The 24,899-nt window shown below is 35.2% G+C and overlaps 1 protein-coding gene across 9 annotated transcripts in view; it reads right to left on the bottom strand.

The window, feature by feature from the left end:
* Positions 1 to 24,899, bottom strand: part of RAP1GDS1 (Rap1 GTPase-GDP dissociation stimulator 1) — a 172,901-nt gene that overhangs the window by 79,989 nt on the left and 68,013 nt on the right. For 7 of the 9 annotated variants that reach the window (XR_004438055.1, XM_033214859.1, XM_033214863.1 and 4 more), the window contains 2 exons: positions 22,410 to 22,532; positions 14,822 to 14,947 (listed from right to left, as the gene is read on the bottom strand). Coding sequence is in view for 8 of the 9 variants with exons in the window: in XM_033214859.1 (XP_033070750.1) it covers positions 14,822 to 14,947; positions 22,410 to 22,532 (249 nt within the window). In the remaining variant the exon portion in view is untranslated. Of the gene's footprint in view, positions 1 to 14,821; positions 14,948 to 22,351; positions 22,533 to 24,899 lie in introns of all 9 variants that reach the window. The other 2 variants (XM_033214865.1, XM_033214864.1) reach the window with 1 other exon arrangement.

Here is a 24,899-nt window from a genome sequence, read left to right as displayed (position 1 = left end):
CAGGGCGGTCAAATCTTAAAGCTCCAAAATGACCTCTTTTGACTCCATGTCTCATATCCAAGTCATGCTGATGCAAGAGGTGGGTTCCCATGGTCTTGGGCAGCTCTGCCCTCTGGTTTGCAGGGTATAGCCCCTATCTTGGTTGCTTTTTCATGGGCTGGCGTTGGGTGTCTGCGGCTTTTCCAGGTGCATGGTGCAAGCCGTCAATGGATCTACCATTAGTGATGCCCCAGTAGGGACTCTGTGTGGGGGTCCAATCCCACATTTCCCTTCTGCACTGCCTTAGCAGAGGTTCTCCATGAGGGTCCCACCCCTGAAGCAAACTTCTGCCTGGCTAACCAGGTGTTTCCATACATTTCCTGCAATCTAGGTGGAGGTTCCCAAACTCAATCTGTGCACTCAACAACACGTAGAACCTGCCAAGGCTTGGGGCTTCCACCCTCTGAAACCACAGCCTGAGCTGTACCTTGGCCCCTGCTCGCTATGGCTGGAGTGGCTGGAATGCAGAGTACCAAGTCCCTAGGCTGCACAGAGCAGGCAGGCCCTAGGCCTGGCCCACAAAACCATCTTTTCTTCCTAGGCCTCCAGGCCTGTGATGGGAAGGGCTGCTGTGAAGACCTCTGACATGCCCTGCAGACATTTTCCCCATTGTCTTGGGGATTAACATTCGGTTCCTCCCTACTTATGCAGATTTCTGCAGCTGGCTTGAAATTCTCCTCAGAAAAATGGAATTTTCTTTTCTGTCACACAGTCAGGCTGCATATTTCCAAACTTTTATGCTGCTTTTCTTTAAAAACTGAATGCTTTTAAGAGCACCCAAGTCATCTCTTGAATGCTTTGCTGCTTAGAAATTTCTTCTGCCAGATACCCTAAATCGTCTCTCTCAAGTTCAAAATTCCACAAATCTCTAGGGCAGGGGCAAAATGCTGCCAGTCTCTTTGCTAAAACATAACAAGAATCACCTTTGCTCTAGTTTCCAACAAGTTTTTCATTTCCATCTGAGACCACCTCAGCCTGCACTTTATTGTCCATATCACTATCAGCATTTTGGGCAAAGTCATTCAAGTCTGTAGGGTTCCAAACTTGCCTACATTTTCCTGTCTTCTTCTGAGCCCTCCAAACTGCTCCAACCTCTGCCTGTTACCCTGTTCCAAAGTCACTTCCACATTTTCGGGTATCTTTTCAGCAGTGCCCCACTCCTGGTACCAATTTATTGTATTTGTTTTCACACTGCGGATAAAGACATATCCAAGACTGGGCAATTTACAAAAGAAAGAGGTGTAATTGGACTTACAGTTCCATGTGGCTGGGGAAGCCTCACAATCATGGCTTCAAAGGCAAGGAGAAGCAAGTCATGTCTTACATGGATGGCAGCAAAGAGAGCTTGTGTGCAAAAAATCCCCCTTATAATAACCATCAGATCTCATGAGACTTACTATCACGAGAACAGCACGGGAAAGATCTGCCCCCATGATTCAATTACCTCCCACTGGTTCCCTCCCACAATATGGGAGAATTCAAGATGAGATTTGGGTGAGCTAAATCTAAACCATATCACATATATATTAGCTAAACCATACTACATATATATTAAATACTTATTAACTGGCTCATATTATGTTGAAAAGAGTGAGAAAGAGAACAACCACTTAGTATTCACTTCAAATGACAAACATTCTGAGTAAAGAATCTGTTCGTTTCTGTCCTATTATTTGCTTCTTACTGTTTATGTTAAGGTTTCTCAGGTCACTAAAGACTTTTTTGCTGCTCACGGACATGTTAATATGGTTTTGCCACTTTCATCCCCGTTCTATTTCACTTAAAGCACAGAATGAGAAAATATTTTGTTAGAGAGCTACTAAATTGAAAAGCTTACTTTGCTGTGCCAATAAATTAGAGATATTTAAAAGGGCATATTAACAATCAGAAAAATCGAACAAAAGTGATAAAATAACATTTTAAAAAATGTTATATGTGTATAAATTCCTTATATCACCATCACAGGAAACAGCAAATTTATTCAGAACAATTAGGACAGTATTATTTTATTTTTTGAGACAGAGTCTTGCTCTGTCACCCAGGCTGGAATGCAGTGGCCTGATCAGAGTTCACTGCAGCCTTGACGTTCTGGGCTCAAGTCTCAGCCTCTGGAGTAGCTGGGACTACAGGTGTGTGCCACCACGCCAGGCTAATTCTTTTACTTTTTTGTAGAGATGGGATCTCCTTATGTTGCTCTGGTGGGTGTCGAACTCCTGTCCTCAAGTGATCCTCCAGCCTTTGCCTCCCTAAAATGCTGGGATCACAAGCGTGAGCCACTACACCCAGCCCTCACATCATAATTTTTTTTTTTTTAAATAAAGCTTTTATACTTGGAAAAATGTAAACAGTTTTTCCTCCATCACTTGGTTCTACTCTATGTTCTTTCAATTAGGTTAATTTTATTTTTGTGATCTTTAAACAAATTAAACAAAATGTTGGCTTAAGAACAGCTTTTAGTAAAATCCTTAAAACATATTCCAAAACTTGCATGCTCAGAATTATTCACATTGAAGCATAAACGTATTTAATGACAGTGCATTTATGTATTCGACAGTGGTAACTTCCTCAGATGTATTTACAGAAACAATGAACCTGAGACCTGGTTTTTAGATCAACACTATCACCAATTTAACTGTGGATTCTGAAAAGTCACTTGAATTTTCAGGTCTCAGTTTCTTATCTATAAAATTTGGCAGGGGTGGCTAAGAAGACTTTTAAATTCCCTCCTACGTAAAAAACTATGACTTCAAGGTAGCTTTATTCACTTAAGCTTTCTAATTTCTCTTGGTTCCCTTGAATCTACATATTCTATCTAAGAAACAGTTAACATTTTGCTAAATGCAGGAGATTACTTTAACTTTTTGAATGTTTATTCCCCAAATGTAAAAGAACATAAAGATATTGAAATTGCCTATGTGCCATTTCTTCTTGTGCCTCTATGAAGAATCTCAGACTTAATAATGCCTGCAGCAAAACAAAATAAAAAGCAGCAATAACTGAAAAACCCAGAAACAAAAAACAACCTCTGTTCTTTCCTACATTGGCAAATTGCCCCATCTTCTGTCCAGGTACTCAAGTCCTAGAAATCACTCTTGATTTCTCCCTTTCTCATATTCCCAATCCAATCCATCACTCTAAACACTTTCCAAGTTCCTCCTCTTTCCACACTACCATAACTTAATCCAAGTTACCATTATGTTGTGCCTGGACAATTACAAAAGTCTTTCAATTAGTCTCAATGCTTCCCTTCTTAACTCTTAATTTCTATCCTTCTGAACTCCTTTTCCATGCAGCTCCAGCAGTGATTTTTTAAAATCCGAATCAGGTCATGTCACTTTTTGCCTTCAACAACTTCTCACTACTTCTAAGATGACTCACAAGGTTTTCTATCATCTACACTTTTGTTTCTTGAACTTTATCACACAAAACTCCCTGTTCACAGTATCTCACATACCCTGGTTTCCTTTCTGAATTTCTACCAAATCCCTTCCCCTCTCAGGGCTTTACAATTACTACACTTTTGTTTTTTGAGAGAGGGTCTAACTGTTATCTAGGCTGGAGTGCAGTGGTGTGATGGCTCACTGCAGCCTAGAACTCCTGGGCTCAAGTGATCCTCCCACCTCAGCCTCCAGAGTAGCTGGGATTACAGACACGTGCCACCATAATGGCTCATTTTTTATTTTGTAGAGACAGAGTCTCGCTGTGTTGGCCAGGCTGGTCTCAAACTCCTGGCCTCATGCAACCCTTGAGCCTTGGCGTCCCAAAGTTCTGGGATTACAGATGTAAGCCACCACACTTAGCTCAATTACTATACTTCTATAAGGAATATTCTTCCTCTTCTCTTAGCTAGCTCATTCTCATTTTCCAGACCTCAGCTTAAATAACATCCACAGAGAGAACTTTCTTCACACTCAAATACTCTCATTATACATCAACTTCTGTATTCCCTTGATATCAATCATCACAATCTATAAATATCTTTTCTGTAGTATTGGTTTATTATCTACCTCCTCCTGTGAAAGCCTCACAAGGATAGAGACTTCTTGCTCATATTTCCCCCCATAATCCCCATCAGAGGCAGTGTCCCCTAAACAGAGTTGGTTCAATCAATATCTGTGGATTAAATCGTTGTATGCATACACCAAAGAATACAAAGACACAGAGAATTTCCTGGCATTTACTCATTATTTCATATCTTCTCAGTACATACATTTGTAAGTACAGTCATTACCATAAAATATGTGACCTACATCCTCAAAGGGGGAGAACAATAATTTGCGGTGTTAAAAAGGAAGTTTTCACACTCAAAGAGATTAGAAGCCAGTGATGTAAATCATGAGCAGGAACGTATTTTTCTAAGTCTGAAATAGTGGCCATTCTGATCTGCATGATTATGAAGACTTTTTTTCCATTCCTATTAAATATACTGCTTTTAATTTTGCCAAGTTCCTGGAGCAGGGAAACAGTAATAGCCATACCTACATTGTGTTTGTTGTTGTTTTCAGACAAGGTCTTGCTCTGTCACCCAGGATGGAGTGTGGTAGCACAATCATGTCTCCCTGCGGCCTTGAACTCCCAGGCTCATGTCATCCTACCTCAGCCTCCTGAGTAGCAGGACTACAGAAGTGCTCCACTATGCACAGCTAAATTTATTTTTTGTAGAGATGGGATCTTGCTATGTTGCCCAGGCTAATCTTGCACTCCTGGGCTCAAGTGATCCTCTCATCTCAGCCTCCCAAAATGTCAGGATCACAGCTGTGAGCCACCACATCCAGACCCTACAATGTTTTTCAAGACAAAGTTAAAATGTATTTATGAAGTCTACTAGGAAAGAAAATTAAATTCTAATGCTTATATTTCCCCCTATAATTTTGCCAACAGTGAATTTCCATTATGTACCTTAGACATAATCGAATGTTTTCAGCATTCAAATAAAAAAGCTCATCAATATCATTTCTAAAACTCAAAACACAATTTATTCACCTTCTAGATTCAGGCAAAATCCCTCAAAGACTAGATATAAAAGCAAAAGCTATAACACATTACATAAGTAAAATTACAAAAGTGAGTCATGAAGAAAAAGCCACCATGACTGCTAAATGCACACATATCAAAAGAGAAGCATGCAACTTGCAATTTTCTGATATTATATTCAGGTTTAAAAACCTGCATTTAGGTGGGAAAATTTCAAGGTGTATATACATTTACACTTGTAATGCCAGATCAGGAAAATAAAATGAATTAAATCTTTCATTTCCCAAAGCACTAGTACCAAGGATACAGCATAAAATGAGGTTATGGCCCAGCATTTAATGGACACAGTTTTTGGTGTGCCTGTTGATATTAGTATTAATTTCTGTAGTCCAACAGATTTCTCACATCAGTTTAAATTGTTCAATAATTCTACTTTTTCAAAAACCCTTTATCTAATAAAGGATTCATAAATGGCAATACATTTCCTAAAGAAATGACTAAAGCTTTCTTTACTTCCTATATTTATATATTTCTGTATCATTTTATTAGCAAAAGACTGAATATCCTTAGTTTATAAACAAATCATAAAGTCATTTAACTCAATTATTTCTATAAAAATTACTGAAAGTGAATTTTACATAGCATTTAGATAACAATGTATGTAATTTATTGTTCCAATTTATTACTCCAATTGTTCAAGATCAAAAGCTTTTATAAATATTGTAAATATAAAAGCTGTCTTTGTACCAAACTACTTCATACTTAAATTATGCTAGACTACATATATGTGGGTGTGAGCAAATGTAAAATGTATATATAGTTATGATTTAGAATTTAATCTGAACTGACGACAGCATAGTTCCTCAAAGGGTGAAAACATTTTACTCAGCAGGAAAAATGTAAATTATTCACTTTTTGTTTTTTTGAGACAGTCTTACTCCGTCACCTAGGCTGGAGTACAATGCTGTGATCTCAAATCACTGCCTCCTGGGTTCAAGCAATTCTCATGCCCCAGCCTCCCAAAGCTGGAATTATAGGCATATGCCATCATGGCTGGCTAGTTTTTTCTTTTTTCTTTTTTTTTTTTGAGACGGAGTCTCACTCTGTCGCCGGGGCTGGAGTGCAGTGGCCGGATCTCAGCTCACTGCAAGCTCCGCCTCCCGGGTTCACGCCATTCTCCTGCCTCAGCCTCCCGAGTAGCTGGGACTATAAGCGCCCACCACCTCGCCCGGCTAGTTTTTTGTATTTTTTAGTAGAGACGGGGTTTCACAGCGTTAGCCAGGATGGTCTCGATCTCCTGACCTCGTGATCTGCCCGTCTCGGCCTCCCAAAGTGCTGGGATTACAGGCTTGAGCCACCGCGCCCGGCCAAGTTTTTTCTTTTTAAATAGAGATGGGGTTTCACCATGTTGACCAGACTGGTCTTGAACTCCTGACCTCAAGTGATCCACCTGCCTTGGCCTCCCAAGATGGGATTACAAGTGCGAGCCACTATGCCTGGCCCTGTATTATTCACTTTTACTAGCATTTATTTTTCATATTTCCTCACCACCAAGTAAAATGAACCCTACTTGTAGCAAGGAAAACGCTGATCAAAAGTTGAGAAAGTTCTCAGTACTTCAACTTGGTTACAAATAAGAAAATTTAAAAAATTTAAACAAAACCCTATTAAAAAGAGCAGTGTATAATATGTGTTGATAGGGTTTCTTTTTTTTTTTTTTTTGTATTTTTAATAGTGATGGGGTTTCACCGTGTTTGCCAGGATGGTCTCGATCTCCTGATCTCGTGATCCGCCCGCCTCGGCCTCCCAAAGTGCTGAGATTACAGGCGTGAGCCACCGTGCCCGGCACCGATAGGGTTTCAACAAGCAAACTGGAAATCTTACGTTTCACATATCTAAACTTTGACTTTAACAGGTGAAATGAGAGTGGTAAAGGTAAGGAGAAAAAACAGATCTAGACCAAAAATGTTTTTAAACCCCCAAATAGGCCTCTATAATTAGACTTTTCCCACCCTACCTAAGTCCTGTTAATGAGGAAAGGAAAATTCTGAAGCCATTCAGCCTTCTGACTCAGAGAATGGGGGTGAGGTGGGGCAGGGGAAGGCAATCATATATGACTTCTTACTGAACCCAAGAAAAATCATCTAATATTTTTGCTATATGCAATACTCTCTCACAGGTTGCTTCTACTTTCGTATCTATAAAATTAAGAACAATCACTCAGAAATTACTATTTCATGTCTTCCCTAAGACATTAGCTTTTTATAAAATAGTAGTTGGAAAGTAATCAAGCATGGGAAAAAAAGCAGTAATATCTGTTCTTTGTCCTACAATTTTTAAGGTAAACTTTATAGAATCTTGCATTTCTGAATATCATTTAATAAAAGAGGAATTTAAATTTAATACCAAGTACAAAAATGGAAAGATCATAGTTTCTCAAAGTGTAAACTATCTGAAGAGATAGAGTACTTAACATTGCTTAAACCTGGTACAGTGCTATGCAAGAATCAGCCAAACTGATAATAAACTATCTGAGTACTGTCTCTCACTTCACATTATAATTCCGTTCTCTCTGCCGCAGTCACTATTTACCACACCACACCTGGCCTCCTATAACGGCTTCCTGAAATCTCTGCCTCACATCTCTGTCCATTCCAACTAGACTATATGATGCTACAAAACTGAAAATATCAATTTCTTCAAGTTACTTTCAGAGGCTCCTTCCTGTCCACATATCAAAGTCAAAATAATTCCTTAGCCTACAGACATTTTAAGTGCACACTATACATTAATGGATGCACAATCAAGATCTCTACCATAGCACACCTGTATTACTATTTGGCTATTTAAAAAAATCATATCTTCATGATTTACATGTTCCACAGCCCCAATTCTGAACTTTCCCCCAAAACCACACACTTCCTACCATCATTTTGGTGTTGACTTTTATTAACAGATGACCTTGACGTCTACCTTACTGGGAAGACAGAACTATACCCAGAAACACCTTTGAGTACCCTCTTTACTAATTAAGGTTTTTTTTATACTTTCATTTATCTTTTTTTCTCTATGGCAGAAATGTCCTTTCTCATTTTAACACCAACTTGTTTACTTGAGTTCATAATTTCACTTTTTTGGTCTATATTATTTCCCTATCAGTTATTCCCCTTCTAAGAAATTTACTCTGCTTTTGTTCCTGGGTCCTAACCCAAAAAATATGAATTCTCACTCCCTAAATCTTATTTTAGGGCTGTTAGGTTTTCGTTGATTTTTTTTCCATAAAAGTCCAATTTGGAGGGAGAAAAAATTACAGGCAATTTTGTCTTTCACATTAATTGCACAAACTCATTAAAATTATTGCTGTGAGCTACGCTTTAAATTTTTGTGTGTATGTGTATATATACCTGCTGCCCTCACCTCTTACCTCATGTACTGCTGAAACAACACGGTCATTTCCCATAGAGAAGAGAATATATATGCTTTCTGGATAGGTGAGGTTTTAAAACTTTTTATTTAGAAGTAATTAGAGGCTCACAAGAAGTTATTTAAAAAAAAAGGCACAAAAGGTTTCATGTATCTTTTATCCAGCTTCTTCCAATGGTAACACTGCATAATTCTACTAAGCAATAGCACAACCAGGACACTGACATTGGTACAATGTTGGACCTTATTCATATTTCATCAGTTTTTACATGCATTAGTGTACGTGTATAGCCATGCATGGTTCTAAGCAATTCTAACATATGTACAGATTTGTGTACCACAACTAAAGTGGTATTTTAAAATACTCACTTTCATGCTAGTCAGGTTTCCATCAAACTGATACTGGGCTCAAAAATCAAAGATAAACATGGTTTTTCGTCTCAAGAAATACAACTTGATACATCACACAACATAGAGAAAAGGACAAAGTACAATGAATGGAAACCAGAATTGTATTCTGGTTTTAAAATGAACTAGGAAATATTTCAAGTCAAAACTTTTTCAAATTTTTCAACCGAATCCTTTAAGCAAGTTTAGCCACCAAAAAACAACACACTTGGAATATACTAACCAAATATAACAACCTTCTGTAAAGTTCTCAGTATTATTTCCCGGATTCTGTTGAAGATTCGTATAAGAAACAATCACATGGAAAACATCTGGGCTACTTTTGTAGCACAGTCACTAGGGACACTGTAATGCCAGTAAATATCCTTACATATTGTAACTAGGTATGTGCACAGAATCATCTGGGGTATTAATGACACCTTCCTACTATGTTGTCTCAAAAGTTTTTTGATTAAAGAACTAAAATATTCCTTTCTATAATAAAATAAAAATTACAAGGTATATCAAGTTTTTTTTTTCACATAGGCTGCCAAGAAGCTCAAGTGAAATCAGTGCTTATACACAGTTAAGCATAATATCCTTGCTTTCCACCAGATTTATCTTTGCCTCTCTTTATACGGCTTCTGGCTTTAATATCTTTATGTAAATATCTTTTCTATGTTGCTGTATGTATTACATTGAGTCACACACTTTTTATATAAACATACTTAATCCAAACAAACTTACTTTACTAATAAGGAAACTAAAATCAGAAAAATTAAATGACAGTTTAGTGAATGGTAGAGCTGCAAATCACATTCATTTGCAATATCCACTTTCTAGGGGTTATATTAAAATTTTATACATTTATAATTATATTAATTTGTAAATGAATTCTTTTCTAAGCAATGCACTATTTGGTTAATTTCTTTAAAAAACAGCTACAGTCAATATTCTTATTTATTTTCATTCTGATAAAAAATATATATAATGTGTGCTCTGTAATTGTCCTCAAGTTGTGTTCCTTTGTTCATTTTATTTTCTCTACCATTTAAAAAGCTCTTTAATGGCATATGCTTGTTTTTAGAGCTTACGACAGTGTTACAAAACAACATCTACTTCAATCTATATTTAGAATGTCTTTATAGTGGAATGCTTTCATGTGATAACAGTCATAACTACTATCTTTAAAAGTAGCAGTAACATATTGTTGTTTATTCTTATATACATGATGTACTTAAATAATAAAACTCATAAAATACAACAGATTGATGAAAACTGAAGAATCTTATTTTTATGCTACTTATTGACTGATAATTCTATTTTATTCTAAAACTGAGTAACACAGAAAATAGAGTAAATACAAAGACATGAGACTTTAATAACGTAACTAATATAACTCATCAAATAACCTAATTGCTATCACTGAAATAAGCATTTATTTTAAATGATGGATATAAATAGTTCTGTTTTGAATATAACTGTTGCAAATATACTTTGATTACTTTGGCGATTTCAAAGTATGTCTGTATTATATTAATATATACTTTTCTGACCAACTTATATGATAAAATATTGTAGAATTATTGGTAACTATTTTTCAGCATTTGCAGTAAGAACTATGATTCCTTCTACACTATTTTTATATAAAGAATTTTTATATATAAAGCCTTTATATTAAAATAGTGTTGCACAAGAATCACCAATATACAAATGGATACATGCATATGTTTCAGCCTCCTTCCCATATATACTTGATGCCAATGAATAAACAATATTTCACATCATAAACACTGGCTCTGGCAAGCCTGATTACCACCTCATTTTAATATTTATTTACTCATCAGTGAGGAAGAATACAACTTTTTAATCTCATGTATGAAAGCATATCATATAAGCTTAAGTGTGCATATCTTTCCAATAATAGTACCAGTTACACAGTAAGCATTCACTTTATTTCTATGAAGAGGTATATTTGTTTAATTTTAAAACATCTTTATTTGATTTGTACATTATTCTTCCTACATGTATAAAAAGCCATAAATATTTAACTTCATGTAATCATTTTCTTCTAGCCTCTACTAATATCTTTTAACTAGTAGATCAAGTAACAATTATTTCCTTACCTCAAGCAGTAATATCCACAAACAGAACACTAGTCTCAAATCACCAATTTATCCCCAGGAATTATAAATACAGGATGGGAATTTAACATAAAGCTTTTTAAAACTATAAGGCCATTTAAGTATATCAGCAATTTAAAATGTGCACAGTTACATAAACAAATCAATGAAATGAGGAATGCCACAAAGACAGCTATATAAGAACATAATCCTCTTTTTTACAACACCTTTGAAATGGAAGTGTAAATAGGCCAAAGGCATGCATTTCTGAAATATGATACTACTGCGCTTTAAAACCACATTCCCTGGTATATTCCATCAAACGCACAATTTTGATTATTTCTTTCCAAATTGAAATACAACTTTCCTTTCTTGTCTGATCTGAAAGATGTCAAAATTCTCATAAAAAGAGTTATTTTGGCAAAGTTAAAGGGCAGAAGAATTTTAAAGTATTGCTTATATCAGAAGTCTGCTTGGATACTTCGAAAGAGAAATTCATAAATGAAGTGCCTTGCAGCTCTCTGGAAGAAAAAAGATCAAGTATTTTAAATGAAAAATGTTCCCAGCCAGTGATTCTTTCATCTCTATATGCAAGAGGGAGACTGGGATTCAAAAAGTTCATCAGCAACAAAACTTTACTCCGTCCCATTTAGCAGTACGCCAGTTTGTTACCTCATGTTAGGATTACATAAGGCCGTTTTCTTTCATTAGGAAAAGTTTCTAAAATGGGCACTGTCAAGGCTGGTAAAACTGAAATCTGACCTAGTTTTTCTCCAAAGATTTCCACGGATTTTATGGTAATTCTTTCTACAGTTGGAGCTCACTTCCTTTCAAATACACTATGCTAACTGAAATATGCTAGCAAATGCTTTACTTTTCATGTGTCAAAGTAAAAATCTATAGAACATGTATGAATTTCTCAAATTTTTATCTCCAATAGTGAATTCTACTCTTGATCTTAGCCAAAAGGCCACGTGATCCAACAGTGAATTCTTTATACCACTTTCTATTTACATCAACTTTACTATCTACTGTAAGCCTACGATCATACTGAATAAACCTACGTTAAAAAAGTTATTCATCTGGAGTACATTAATAAAATGGAAATCAACTGATTAGCCCCATAGGTAAGTCTGATAAAACACAAATATATGAACTCTTTAAAACATACTTTATTTGAAAGAAAAAAATTATTTGTATTGATCACAAGGCTATCATGTAGTTTTCTATACTCCTTTTAAAAACGAAGCATTACATTCCCGAGAGTGAAGAAGGTTGATGAATTAAAATAAAAGCCACTAAAAACTTGTTTAAAAAGGAAAAATATCCGGTTGTCACAAAATAAATTGGGAAATGCATTTCAAGTATTTTCCCAAATCAACCACATACCATCACGTTTACAGGGTTTTATATTATTCTTGTAATTCAAGTATAAACAATGTAATTGTCCTGCAATCATTCTAGAGAAATCACTAAGAAGTTCACAGGATTTAATTTTGAATAAAAGGGTAAGAAAGCATGCAGTCTATGGAAATTATATGCATATGAAAGCATGGCACAATACATTTTCATCACCTGACTTATAGTAAGTAATGAATCACTTCTTACACTCATTCACTTTTAAGACTTCAAACTTCATTTCCTAAAGTTTAAAAGTAAAAAATATGGCCTTATTTACTATGCTTAATTAATCATTTAGCTATGACTTCCATTGAACTAAATGAGGATAAGTTGGTCATAAATATTTATAATAAGAAAAAAATTAACTTCATAACTTAAAGGATATCCATAGAACTTTATATTGTATAACCTGTAAGATAGTAAATAGATATAATAAATACTATAATAATGGACTTCAGTTTCATCAAAAGAATAATCTTAACTAGACATTTATTACCCTAACTTCAAGGTTCTTTTTTTTTTTTTTTTTTTTTGAGGCGGAGTCTCGCTCTGTCGCCGGGACTGGAGTGCAGTGGCCAGATCTCAGCTCACTGCAAGCTCCGCCTCCCGGGTTTATGCCATTCTCCTGCCTCAGCCTCCCGAGTAGCTGGGACTACAGGCGCCCGCCACCTCGCCCGGCTAGTTTTTGTATTTTTAGTAGAGACGGGGTTTCACCGTGTTAGCCAGGATGGTCTCGATCTCCTGACCTTGTGATCCGCCCGTCTCGGCCTCCCAAAGTGCTGGGATTACAGGCTTGAGCCACCGCGCCCGGCCAAGGTCAAGGTTCTTTAGAATACACAGGAAATAAAATTACTCTATGCCCATTAAAAACCAAAGCAATATGAAACAAAATATCACTGTGTGTATTTCTCCTATTTTATTAATAGGAAAAACGCCAGGACAAAAGTTCTCAAAACAGGTAATATTCTCTATGTTCAAACAATGTATAATTCAAGAATAACTAAAATGAACAAAGTTTAAAGAATACTTTTGGTACCCTTAAATTCTAGTAACAAACACGGAAAAGTAACAATAAAAACAGTAATAATCAATACTCTCCAAGTACATGTAACTAATCTTTGACTACTACTCAGCTGAAGTCTAATATATATTGCTAACATTAATCATATAAATATATAATAAATGATTCAATCTTGAAAGTTGGTATTATAAACTATGGTGCTTAATAAAAATCCTAAATAAGAAAACACAAAATTATAAACATAAAGCAACAGAATTTTGTAAATAAAGCTAATACCCTACGATAAAAAGAACTGGAATGAAGGAGTAGATAGGTAGATTTGCAGGCTATATTGGGGACTGAAAACTGAAGTTAAAATTCATATTAAGACATCTATGTCCTCAGATTAATTACTGATATTTCAATACTTATGGCTATTGTAACTTCTATTTCAGAAAAAGTAAGAAAAGGAGAATAAATGAGGCTAGCTTTACCACTACTGTTATATATAAGTTATAACTGTAGTTTCAATCTTTTTTCCTACTTCTTTCTTATATCATAAATGAATATATTTATGTCCTTTCTTTCTGGCTCATATGCATAAATCACTTTTTGAAGAACTGCCTATTATAAAAGGGCCATATCTTGTGTGTTTATAACAAAACTCATTTGAGTTAAACACTCAATGGGAAAAATAAGCATTAAAAGTTATCCTAGTTATAGAAATAAAACTAAATTCCTAGGAGGCTTTACAGGTGAATGATAAAATATGTGTTTTGGCTCAGCAAATAGAACTCTAAGGAAAATCAGAATAAGCCTAGTTAAGCTAAATATACTTAAATTTTTTTTCTGTATTTTGTTTATATGTAGAAAGGGGAAGTAGAAATTGTAACGCTGTTACAATATACCCATACCCCAGTTCTTGCTTTCTTTTTGCCTAGTAGAACAGTATATTATAGAAGGTGGTGAGGATGACAATGATATAATGACAAATAGGAATGGAGTCAATGTGAATGCAATGGGCCAATCTAGCTTTTGAGAAGAGAATGGTTTTTATGATTGGTTTTACTGAATTGCAAGTAATTAAAAATGTATTTGGACAGACGTAGAAACTTTAAAAAATTGTGTCCATAAGCATTCCCATTCAGAGATAATACTTCAATGAAACCTAATTGAGAAGATGCACATATGTATTTTTTCTAAACTTAAAGCCCCAATTTCTTAGAAACTGACTTCATTTCCTCTGAAAATATCATTTGTGATAATAGAGGAAAACATTTTATTTCCTGTGATTTCTTAGATAAGAATACAATGACCCGAATCTCCATAAATTCTGCTAAATAAGCAGTGCTAAATCACGCTGGCCCATGTTAGTGTTTCAGCCTAGAAAAGTCACTGCTAACACCAAAGCAGATTAGTCTGAATATCATAATTCTTAAAAATGTATGTGTATTATTGAGATGTCAACACTTACGGCTATCGTAACATATGTTTCCTAGAGCCCTGCCCGTTTGAAGCAGCACTTCCTGGTCTTTGCTATTTAGCAGCTGCACCAGTGGTGAAATCAATCCAGCATCCACACATGGAATTCGCATAAACTCTGAAAATAAGAGACATATTAATTAAAAATCTAACAATTCACAATTTACATAAATCACCTCCCCTAATAAAATAAATACCTACTTTTAATATGTGGTATTTAAAAGTCACCTTGAAAAGGTGGCTGAATATTTGAGGAGTACATTTCTGTTCAAAAGTACCCTGTTACAGCCCTACTAAATGCTTCATAAAATACACAAAACTGACTGGGGTCATATTTTTGTTTGCTGACAGTCTCTGCCATAAACCAAAGGGATTTTTAATTAACTTATGTCACAACTAATTTATCACTATCTTCTCGTAATAACTGGATGTGCTTTGGAAGCATTATGTGTGATGATGGAAACAATGGCAATGTAATACGAACCTGATAATTAAAGTACTAGAGTTATAAGCCATCATAATGTCTAATTTTTCACTGTTTTCTAAAAAAGCGTATATATATATATATAGGCTATATACATATAAATATATATATGTTTGTTTTTATATATGTAATATATGTTATTAAATACATATAAACATATATTTATATATAGCCTATATATATAAAGGTTTCAGTGAACCGTTAAAAAATAATATGTCCTTTTTGATTGATAAGATGTGGTGGAATCATCCTCTTCTTATCTTCACTCCCATCCTTTATTAAAATCCATTTTATGGCTCATTCATATCTGCTGCTATACCCACACATTTACAGGTCTAAACAATCAAATGTTAAGATTTCTTAAATTTCAAATTCATGTTTTCCTTATCTTTATGGCATGCCATTCTCTTATGTATTAACTCCCCATGATACCACCACAGTCATGATTAGAAAAACTTTTTTTTTTCTTTTACAGTGTCTCATGATGGACCACTACAAAACATAAGGAAATATGTAACTGGTGAAATTTCTCCAATAATCAATAACTGAATTATCTTTTTGGACATCACAACTCACCATAAGGATGTTCTGGTTAATAAAGTTAGTTAACAAAGAACCAATTTATCCATCTATAATTTGTCCTACTAAAAAAATCACTATCTTTTCACTCTACAAGGCGGTCTACCCCTTACTTTGTTCCACAGGTACCCTCATAAGCAATCCTCCTTCTCTTTCCCTTCATTTTCAAATTCTTAGAGCATACCATATAGGTTATTCTGTCAGCTGTCACCTCTGAGACAACTTCTTTTCCGCCTAAGATAGCTGTAAATCACAGAGGTATTCCTCTCTCCCTAAATAAAGGATTTAACTCCTATCATCTCTTTCTTACTTATTACTCTATCACTGAAAAATCCCCTGTAATGTAAACTTCTGATTGAGATTATTTCCTATCTCAACAACTAAGCTTTGAGTTTATCACTGATGTTATCAAACTCAGTAGTATTAAGTATCCTACTACTCATGCTAAGAAAATGAATTATCCTATACATGTTCATGAATTCAATGACCATCTATAGGAGAGGACACACCAATCTTCTTATTGACCTCTTCAGTTAATTGTTACTTGAGATCCTTCATAGATTTTAAATCTTTTTTTCCTTGAGACAAGGTCTTACCCTATCACTCAGGCTGGAATGCAATGGCATGATAATGGCTCACTATAGCTTTGAACTCCTGAGCTTAAGGGATCCTCCCTGACCTCAGCCTCCTGAGTAGCTGGAATTACAGGCGTGTACCACCAGGCCTAGATAATTTTACTTATTTATTTATTTTTGAGACGGAGCACGGAGCTTTGCTCTGTCATCCAGGCTGGAGTACAATGGCGCAGTCTTGGCTCACTGCAACCTCTGTCTCCCGGTTCAAACGATTCTCCTGCCTCAGCCTCCCGAGTAGTTGGGACTATAGGCGAGTGTCACTACACCCAGAGAATTTTTGTAATTTTAGTAGAGATGGGGTTTCGCCATGTTGGCCAGGCTGGTCTTGAACTCTTGACCTCGTGATCCGCCCGCCTCAGTCTCCCAAAGTGTTGGGATTACAGGCATGAGCCACCACGTCCAGGCAATTTTTAATTTTTTTATAGACAGAGTTTCACTATGCTGCCCTGGCTGGTGTCGAACTTCTAGTCTCAAGTGATCCTTCCATTGTGGCCTCCCAAAGTGCTAGGATTATAGGTGAGAACCACCAGGCCTGGTCTAGATTTCAAATCTTAAATTAATATGCTACTAACTCATATTAAAGACAGATGTTCATTATCCTTTTCACTGAACTATGCCTAGTTCCCAACAGTAAGGTGATTTCATTGACTACTAAAACAAGAAATTTAGGAATGGTCTGATTTGCACTCATTCATAAATAAAACTTGTTTATTTTACTTGTTTTGTTATTGCTATTCTTCAGGCAATGGCAACATTGATGAATTGCTGTGTTTCTTTTATGTTTTGCCTATATGATACCAATCTTTCAAAATTTTGACTACAATCAATAGCTTCAAGTATTCTTGGAATAGTAGAGGGTAAATAATTACAGAAAAATTATGGAATCATACTCTTTGGAACCATTTTTTACTCAAAAACATATAAAGATAAAACAAAGCTAATATATTCCTCAGCTTTCAGTCACTGTCAGTCTCTGGATAAAGTAAAAAAGAATTTCTTCTAAAAATCTTTTGCTTTTCAGTTAATTTACTTTTTTAACCGAAGAGTGGTAGCCCTCGCTATCTAATTTTAAAGACATAAAGTTATCATGCTTCAGGCAGATATACTAAAAAAAATACCAGGGATGTGTAAGAATGTTTAAAATGTTATACATACTACATTGGAGAAGCTTCAGAATGGCTGACAGTCATCCTTCTTCAAAGGGGTTCCTACCTATGCCTCTACGTTTCACGTCGGCTATCTTTCACAGCTGGCTGGATTCTGACTCAATAGCCTAAAAGATGGTCTACTTTGAAAGATTTCCTAAAAGAACAACGGCAATGAACTTAAAAAGAAACAGGCAAAAAATCAGATTCTCTCTAGGTAATGTGAACTCAGAGAACTGAAAATTTTGGTTCGGGGAGTGGGGCAGTACTGCAAGGGAAAGAGGTTGAAACCAAGATACATGCAGAATGACAGCGAATAGAAATCAAAGTTAGTGGATGCCATTATGCTGCGGAAAGCAGGAGCCATTAAGTATTTCTGCATATTTGTATTTGCCTACACAACACATAATTCATTTTTTTTCTTTGCAAAACATGTGTAGGTTAATGTAGAAATTCAATACAGAGGTTTTAAGGAAATAGGTACTGCTCTATTTCAATATCAATAAAAATGAAAAGTTGATTTCCACCTAAGACCAATGTTGTTCCCTTTGACTGTAGTAATATATTCATTAAATAATTGTTGATTATTTCTATTCTTTTCTAAATCTAGAGTGTTAACGCTTTACTTTCTTGCTTTTACTTTCTCAAACCTACTTGAATTACATATTTATTCAGCAGCATCATAAAGTACAGGCTGTGATGAAAACCACAAAATAAAATTATCTTCTTTTATATACACTGAGATTTATATCCCCCTCACATCTCCTCAAATATTAAAAAAACCTAATGTCCACTTTCTCCACTTTCAGCTACCTGAAGAAACTAAGTATTTTATTAAAACTCTTTTAAACCAAAATTTTCAAGCCAAAGTAGAGTCCACCTCAGTGTCTATTAGACTAAATCATTATATTCACGTTTGAATTTTCTCTAATAACCTCCTTGTGTTAACGCTTAGGTTTTTATATTTTTATTTTGAAAAACAAGGAAAACCATGAGGCATGAATATAAAAGAATGAGTGACTTTTATATGTGGGTTGTCAAACTGACATTTATATTTTTCATTCACACTTTGTATTGCCCTTGTTTTTAAAGAAGTACTGGCCGGGTGCAGTGGCTCATGCCTGTAATCCCAGCACTTTGGGAGGCTGAGGGGGGCAGATCACGAGGTGAGGAGTTCGAGACCAGCCTGGTCAACATGGTGAAACCCCATCTCTACTAAAGATACAAAAAATTAGCCGGGCGTGGTGGCGGTCACCTGTAATTCCACCTCCTCGGGGGACTAAGGCAGGAGAATCGCTTGAACCCAGAAGGTAGAGCCGAGATCGCGCCATTGCACTCCAGCCTGGGCAACAGAGTGAGACTCCGTCTCAAAAAAAAAAAAGAAAAAGAAAAAGAAAAAAAAGTACTGATAATAATTCTTACAAAATGACGGAGGTTAAGCTTCCAACACTGAGGTCTGAAGGTATACTTTCGACTACTTGACAACATAGTGCATTCTTCTGGAGTCTCAACTTTATTCAATGATTTCTCTAGGGCACACATGCATTTCATACTAAAAGAAACACGTACATGTACCTGTTATGGAATAGAGGGCAAAATTAAAATCAATAAAATAGAACAGGAGACTTCTGTATTTCTGGTTAGTGCTCTTCCCAGGTCCTCTTGGGTGTAAACTTTCACTCTTTTGTTGTTAAGAGCACTCAGGTGGAAGTTTTGATAAACACTTTGCAATATGATAAAGTACACAGAAGAACAAAAAAGCGTAATGTTAATCAAAACTCCTGATTCTGTACTGCTTTAGACTGAAACTTGGTTCTCAAACTTTATACTCATCAGTATCACCTAGAGGACTTGTTAAAACAGATGGTTGGGCCCACTCCTGAGTCCGTGATTCAGTAAGTCTGGGTGAATGGATCCAAGAATTTGCATCTAACAAGTCCCCGGATGAGTCTGTTGCTGCTACAGGTCAAAGGCAGGGAACTGCTATAGAAGAACAAACAGCAGTTCAACTTTTGCTGGTTTTTACACATTTTCACATCAGTTACCAGCCCAGTCTTTCATGTTACATGCTGCTACCCCTGTACTCAGACCACCTCTACACATTCCACTGCCATCATAAAATCTCATTTACTGGAAAGAAATGAAAGGAGAGAAACAAACTAGTGAATAAAATCCAACTATTATCACTTAAGTGTGATGACAGTCAAGATATTTAGCCTCTATGTTTTCTCATGTGTATAAAATAACCCTATCTCATAAGGGATTGAAATAATGTAGAAAACACTTAAATTATGTGAGCACAAAATCATAGCTAGCATTAGGAAGTATTACTATTATTATTAAATACTTTTGAGAGTCCAATTCTGAAATATTCACAGATATGTCATATCTTGCTTATTTGTCCTTTGCCTCCTATCAGTCTTAAGTCTATTATATAAAGGAATAATACATTTAAAAGGTCTAAAAAATCTTTTACTATAATTTATGGTCAAAGCTACCCTCCCACATTAAACTCGCCCATGGAACTTCTTATAAATCCTCTAAATTCTGAATGTCAGCATAAAGGTGTGTTAATTTTTAAAGATTCTTTTTCTATGTACAAAAACCTATTTGGGGTTTATGTGAATCGAAGAAGTATATGCTAATATTTCTCCTCTGTGCACAGCAGAGTAAAGATGAACAAATTAACTTCCAACGTCATATTCTCTGGTTCATACAATCTTTTTCATCGTCAATTTCTACCAAGAAATACATGCCCAATCAGTATACAATGTTGTGCCAGGTTGCACTTCTGAAGTTATGTATTTCTTTTGAAAAGAACACTCAATGGCCAGACTCAGTGGCTTACGCCTGTAATCCCAGCACTTTGTGAGGCCAAGGTGGGAAGATCCCTTGAATCTAGGAGTTCAAGACAAGCCTGGGCAACATAGGGAGACCCTGTCTTTACAAAAAATAATAATAATTTAAAAATTAGCCAGGCATGGTGGCACATGCCTATGGTCCAGCTACTCAGGAGGCTGAGGTGGGAGGATTGCTTGACCCTGGGAGGTCAAGTCTGCAGTGAACCGTGATTCTGCCACTACACTTCAGCCTGGGTGACACAGTAAGATCCTGTCTCAAAAACAAACAAACAGACAACAAAAAAAAACCACTCAACAAGATTCTGGTCCACTTTCTCAGCCAATCACTTAAAAAAGTAATTGGCTGTGGTCATGGAGTAATAAACATACCAATGTATCCTATTTATTTTAACCAGTGGAGGTTAGTGATATGCCCTTTATTAGCCTCTGATTAAAAGCATAAACATTAAAAATTCTATTATGTCTTTAGAACATAGCTGTCATCTACTAGAGTATTACTGCAAGAAACTCTTCAAAGCAGAGTTGTCATGAAATTGTGACAGAGCATTATGAGGAATTTTATTAAGAAAGACAATAGAGGAATGGCAATCCATTTCACAAAAATCTGTTATCCAAAATTTCTGATTTTACACTACAAGAATGCTAAAGAAAAAGGATTTTAAGATAAAAATTGTGGAGTCTCTACCTTGATTTCTGGAACTCCATACTGTGACTCTAACAAAGTTAAAAATAAAAGACTTGTTCTTAAAAACCAAGATGCTTGTACCTAAAAGAATTCAGATAAGGGTTGGTCCAGGTTAACAAGCAATGTCTGGAAAGAATTCATTTTCAAACTAGATCTGCTTCTTAGATGTGACATATAAGAGTGATAAATGGCCAATTTTCTAACAACCACCAAAAAATGATATACCAATACGGAATCTAACTTGAAATGCATTTTCGGAACCTCTACACAAATGACAGTTTCACACAATTTTCTTTTTGGCAACACACCTAAAAATACGTTGTTTAACCAGCCCAAACCAACATATACTGACTGGTACTTTACAAAGTCACCTGCCATGATGAAGCCAGAATTTTTAAATTCCTTCCCTTTAAAAAATAATATATGAATCATATTACAATAAAAGGCTAAAAAATAACGTAAAACTGACAAATTGAGGCACACTAAAGGTATTATATATAGTATGGCCTTCTCTTATGCTTAAAAATTGTTTTAGGAATTCAGTGTTTTTCTTAAACTGACTGAACTAAAACCACTTGCAAATATTTATGCTATAATTCACCCAAAGAATCTCTCAGTGTATAAATAGTACACAATGGGATGGATTAAGTATTCTATAATCTAAACTTTGTTGTCATTATTGTTTTTCCAAAGTATTCTTACATGGAAACTTAAGAAATATATGTTTTCCACAAAGGTGAGTGTAGAAAATAGAACATATATTCCAACTATACTGTTGAAGTGCCAATGTCGGAACAATAGGCAAAACTAAAAAGAACAGTGAGTTTATGTGGGTATAACACAAACATAAATATTTAAAAATATATTATCTCTTATGCCAATAAAGATGAATGACTCAGTGGCAAGTTCAAGACTCTTATACCAAAAGTAATAAGTAACACAGGTATAGCTGAGGGCAGCAGAGCTTTCCCATAATTCTACTGAGAAGGAATGGGTTATCAAATGAGACATGTATGAATGACTGTTAACTATAGCCATTTAAAACAATTACATGAAGAGTCAAACAAAAGATAAATGAAATAAAAAACATCTAATCTACAAAATTAAAACATAAATTAATAAAGCATACTGACAAGTAAGATGTAAAACTGAAGATGTTCCCAGCAGAAAAGTTCTTGAGGTAAACCTCACCATTTTTGGCTACTTCTGCTATGATGTTAGCTACTTTGGCTTTGCAGGAAGACTGCGGAGTCAACAGACTTGCAAACAGCTGAAGTATTCCACTTGCCTGGATTTTTTCACTTGTTTCTGTATCTAAAAAAGATATACACAAAGAGCTTCAATGAAAATCTTTCATGGTAAGACTGACGACCGTTATCTACAATAAATTATTCAAGAATTTTTCCCACCCATAATATAAATTAGTTTCAGTATAGATTCAAATATATGTGTTTATATAAAATTACCTTCTGCTCCACAAGCTGCTTTTATCTTGAGTTTTAATCTGCACAAAACACCTGATAATATATTTTGTTTATTTACAGTCAGACTATAAAGAAGTTCTTTCTGAATATATCATTTGCGTACCAAACTTCCTCTCAATGTTAGTTCTAACCCTATCTATTCAGAATATAAATGCTTTTTTTCTATATCTCTTCTGAATTCTAACAGCTATCACTTTCTATAAACTCTATGGTTCTCTACAACGCCATAGCAACTTTTAAAAATGGCAATTATATAGGCAAAAAACTCACCTCCTATCATTTTATATGGAATGAAAAGTGATAGTCAAGGGATTACATGGTTCCTATGACTACTATGTTTTTCATACAACTCATTCACATCATCATTAATGAAGAAGGGAAAACAGTATATTGCAACAACCTATAGTATTCTAAATTCTATTTGGTGATACAGAAATTCAAAAGGCCCTACTTCTTTCCTTTCCTTCTTTTTAAAATACAAATAACGGGCCTAAAAACAAGCTACTTCATGTATGTTAAAAAGAATGACCTATTAAAATATAAGATAAAAATAAAGAAAAGCTCAAAGAAATAAAATTATTACTTGTGAACAATGAAGAGAAATGGCATGTGTTTAAAGCTAGAGGGTTATAAGGCTCATTAAAACATTCAACTGAAATTTGTTTCTATATGTAGCTCCTCTATGTCCTTTAGATCCTTGGATATACATACAAGTAATAGAGAACCCTAAAAATTTCTTGTTAACTAAATGGCAGCTGATGTGATCAGTAAAGAGTAGGAAAATCATTTTTTATAATTTGAGAAAGTCCACAAAAAAGTAAGCAGCATATTTCTTTATAATAAGTGCTGATTGTTTAATACAGTTTTTCAAACTGTGGGTCCCAATCCATTAGTGAGCACTAAAATCTACTTGGGGAATGAAGACTAGAAACTGGTTAAAAAGAGAGAAAGAATTAACAACATCTACAACAACAAAAAAAGAGAAAAAAAATTGCACATGGTAAGGTCAAACACTACTATTGAAATTTTGGTATGAACTATGTATATGCATATGCATATGTGCCTGTAAGTATATACGTACTATATGTAAAATGTATTTCTAATCATGGGTTTGAGGAAAGCGAAAAACCATTGTTCCATGTACCCCTTGACTACCAGGATTTGGAGTTAAGGAATGATAACACTCCAGTTTATGCTTTTATTTTATTGGACTAAAAAATACGTTTTTATGGTACCACTTGAAAATGTGACACCTATTTTTTTTTTTAAGCAAAAAGCCATAAAGAGCTAAACTTAATTTGCCATGTTACAATCTTTTCTTTTCTGACCATTGCTACCAGAAGATATATAACCTTAGAACATTGGGTCATACTGTCCCAGGGGTCTAGCCCCACCATCTGCTGGTACTGGGATGACAGCAAATGTCTGGCATAAGGCATGAATCATGATTAGATATGAAGCCGAGGCATTTGTTATGTGTGGAGGCAAGCAGTTAACTGCAAATCACCCATGCATGTCTCATTTAACTATAACTAAAAGAGTGGCTTAGTATCAGAGTAGAATGTCAGGGGCAAGGGGAAACCCAAACAAACAATGCTAACTCTTGCACTCCAATGACACTTTCCACAGGGAACTGGGAGAATAGCTGTACTAAACAGGAATCCAGAATTTGAAAATAGTATTTTCACTGCTATTACCAAAGAAATAAAAGGGAAAAATATAACCTGTTTTTTCACATAAATCTGATTTGCAATTTAGAAAAATCTAACAGGGATTATTTTTACCTGCTAGCATACAGATTTCTATATAGGTTTAGAATGTAAATGTCTGGGAACTACCACTTTTCTTTGACATAAAAAAGTAAAGAACAAATTTGTACTTTATCACAAAAACACCACTGTCCAATAATTAATTACAAAGTGTATTTTTTTTTATTTTTTAAGCTTTTATTTTAGGTTTAGGGTACATGGGTAGGTTTGTTACATGAGTAAACTGTGTGTCATGGGGGTTTGGTGTAAAGATTATTTAGTCACTCAGGTAATAAGCATAGTATCCGATAGGAAGTTTTTCAATACTCATCTTCCACCCTCCCTCCTCAAGTAGGTCCCAGTGTCTGCTGTTCCCTTCATTGTGTCCATATATCCTCAACGTTTAGTTCCCACTTCATATATATACACACATACATATATATCACTTA

This window comes from Trachypithecus francoisi, unplaced genomic scaffold, assembly GCF_009764315.1.
Source record: "Trachypithecus francoisi isolate TF-2019V2 unplaced genomic scaffold, Tfra_2.0 Lachesis_group1, whole genome shotgun sequence".
NCBI classification, from domain to species: domain Eukaryota; kingdom Metazoa; phylum Chordata; class Mammalia; order Primates; family Cercopithecidae; genus Trachypithecus; species Trachypithecus francoisi.
Note: the sequence above shows the minus strand (reverse complement) of the source record. Positions and strands in the feature narration are given on the sequence as shown.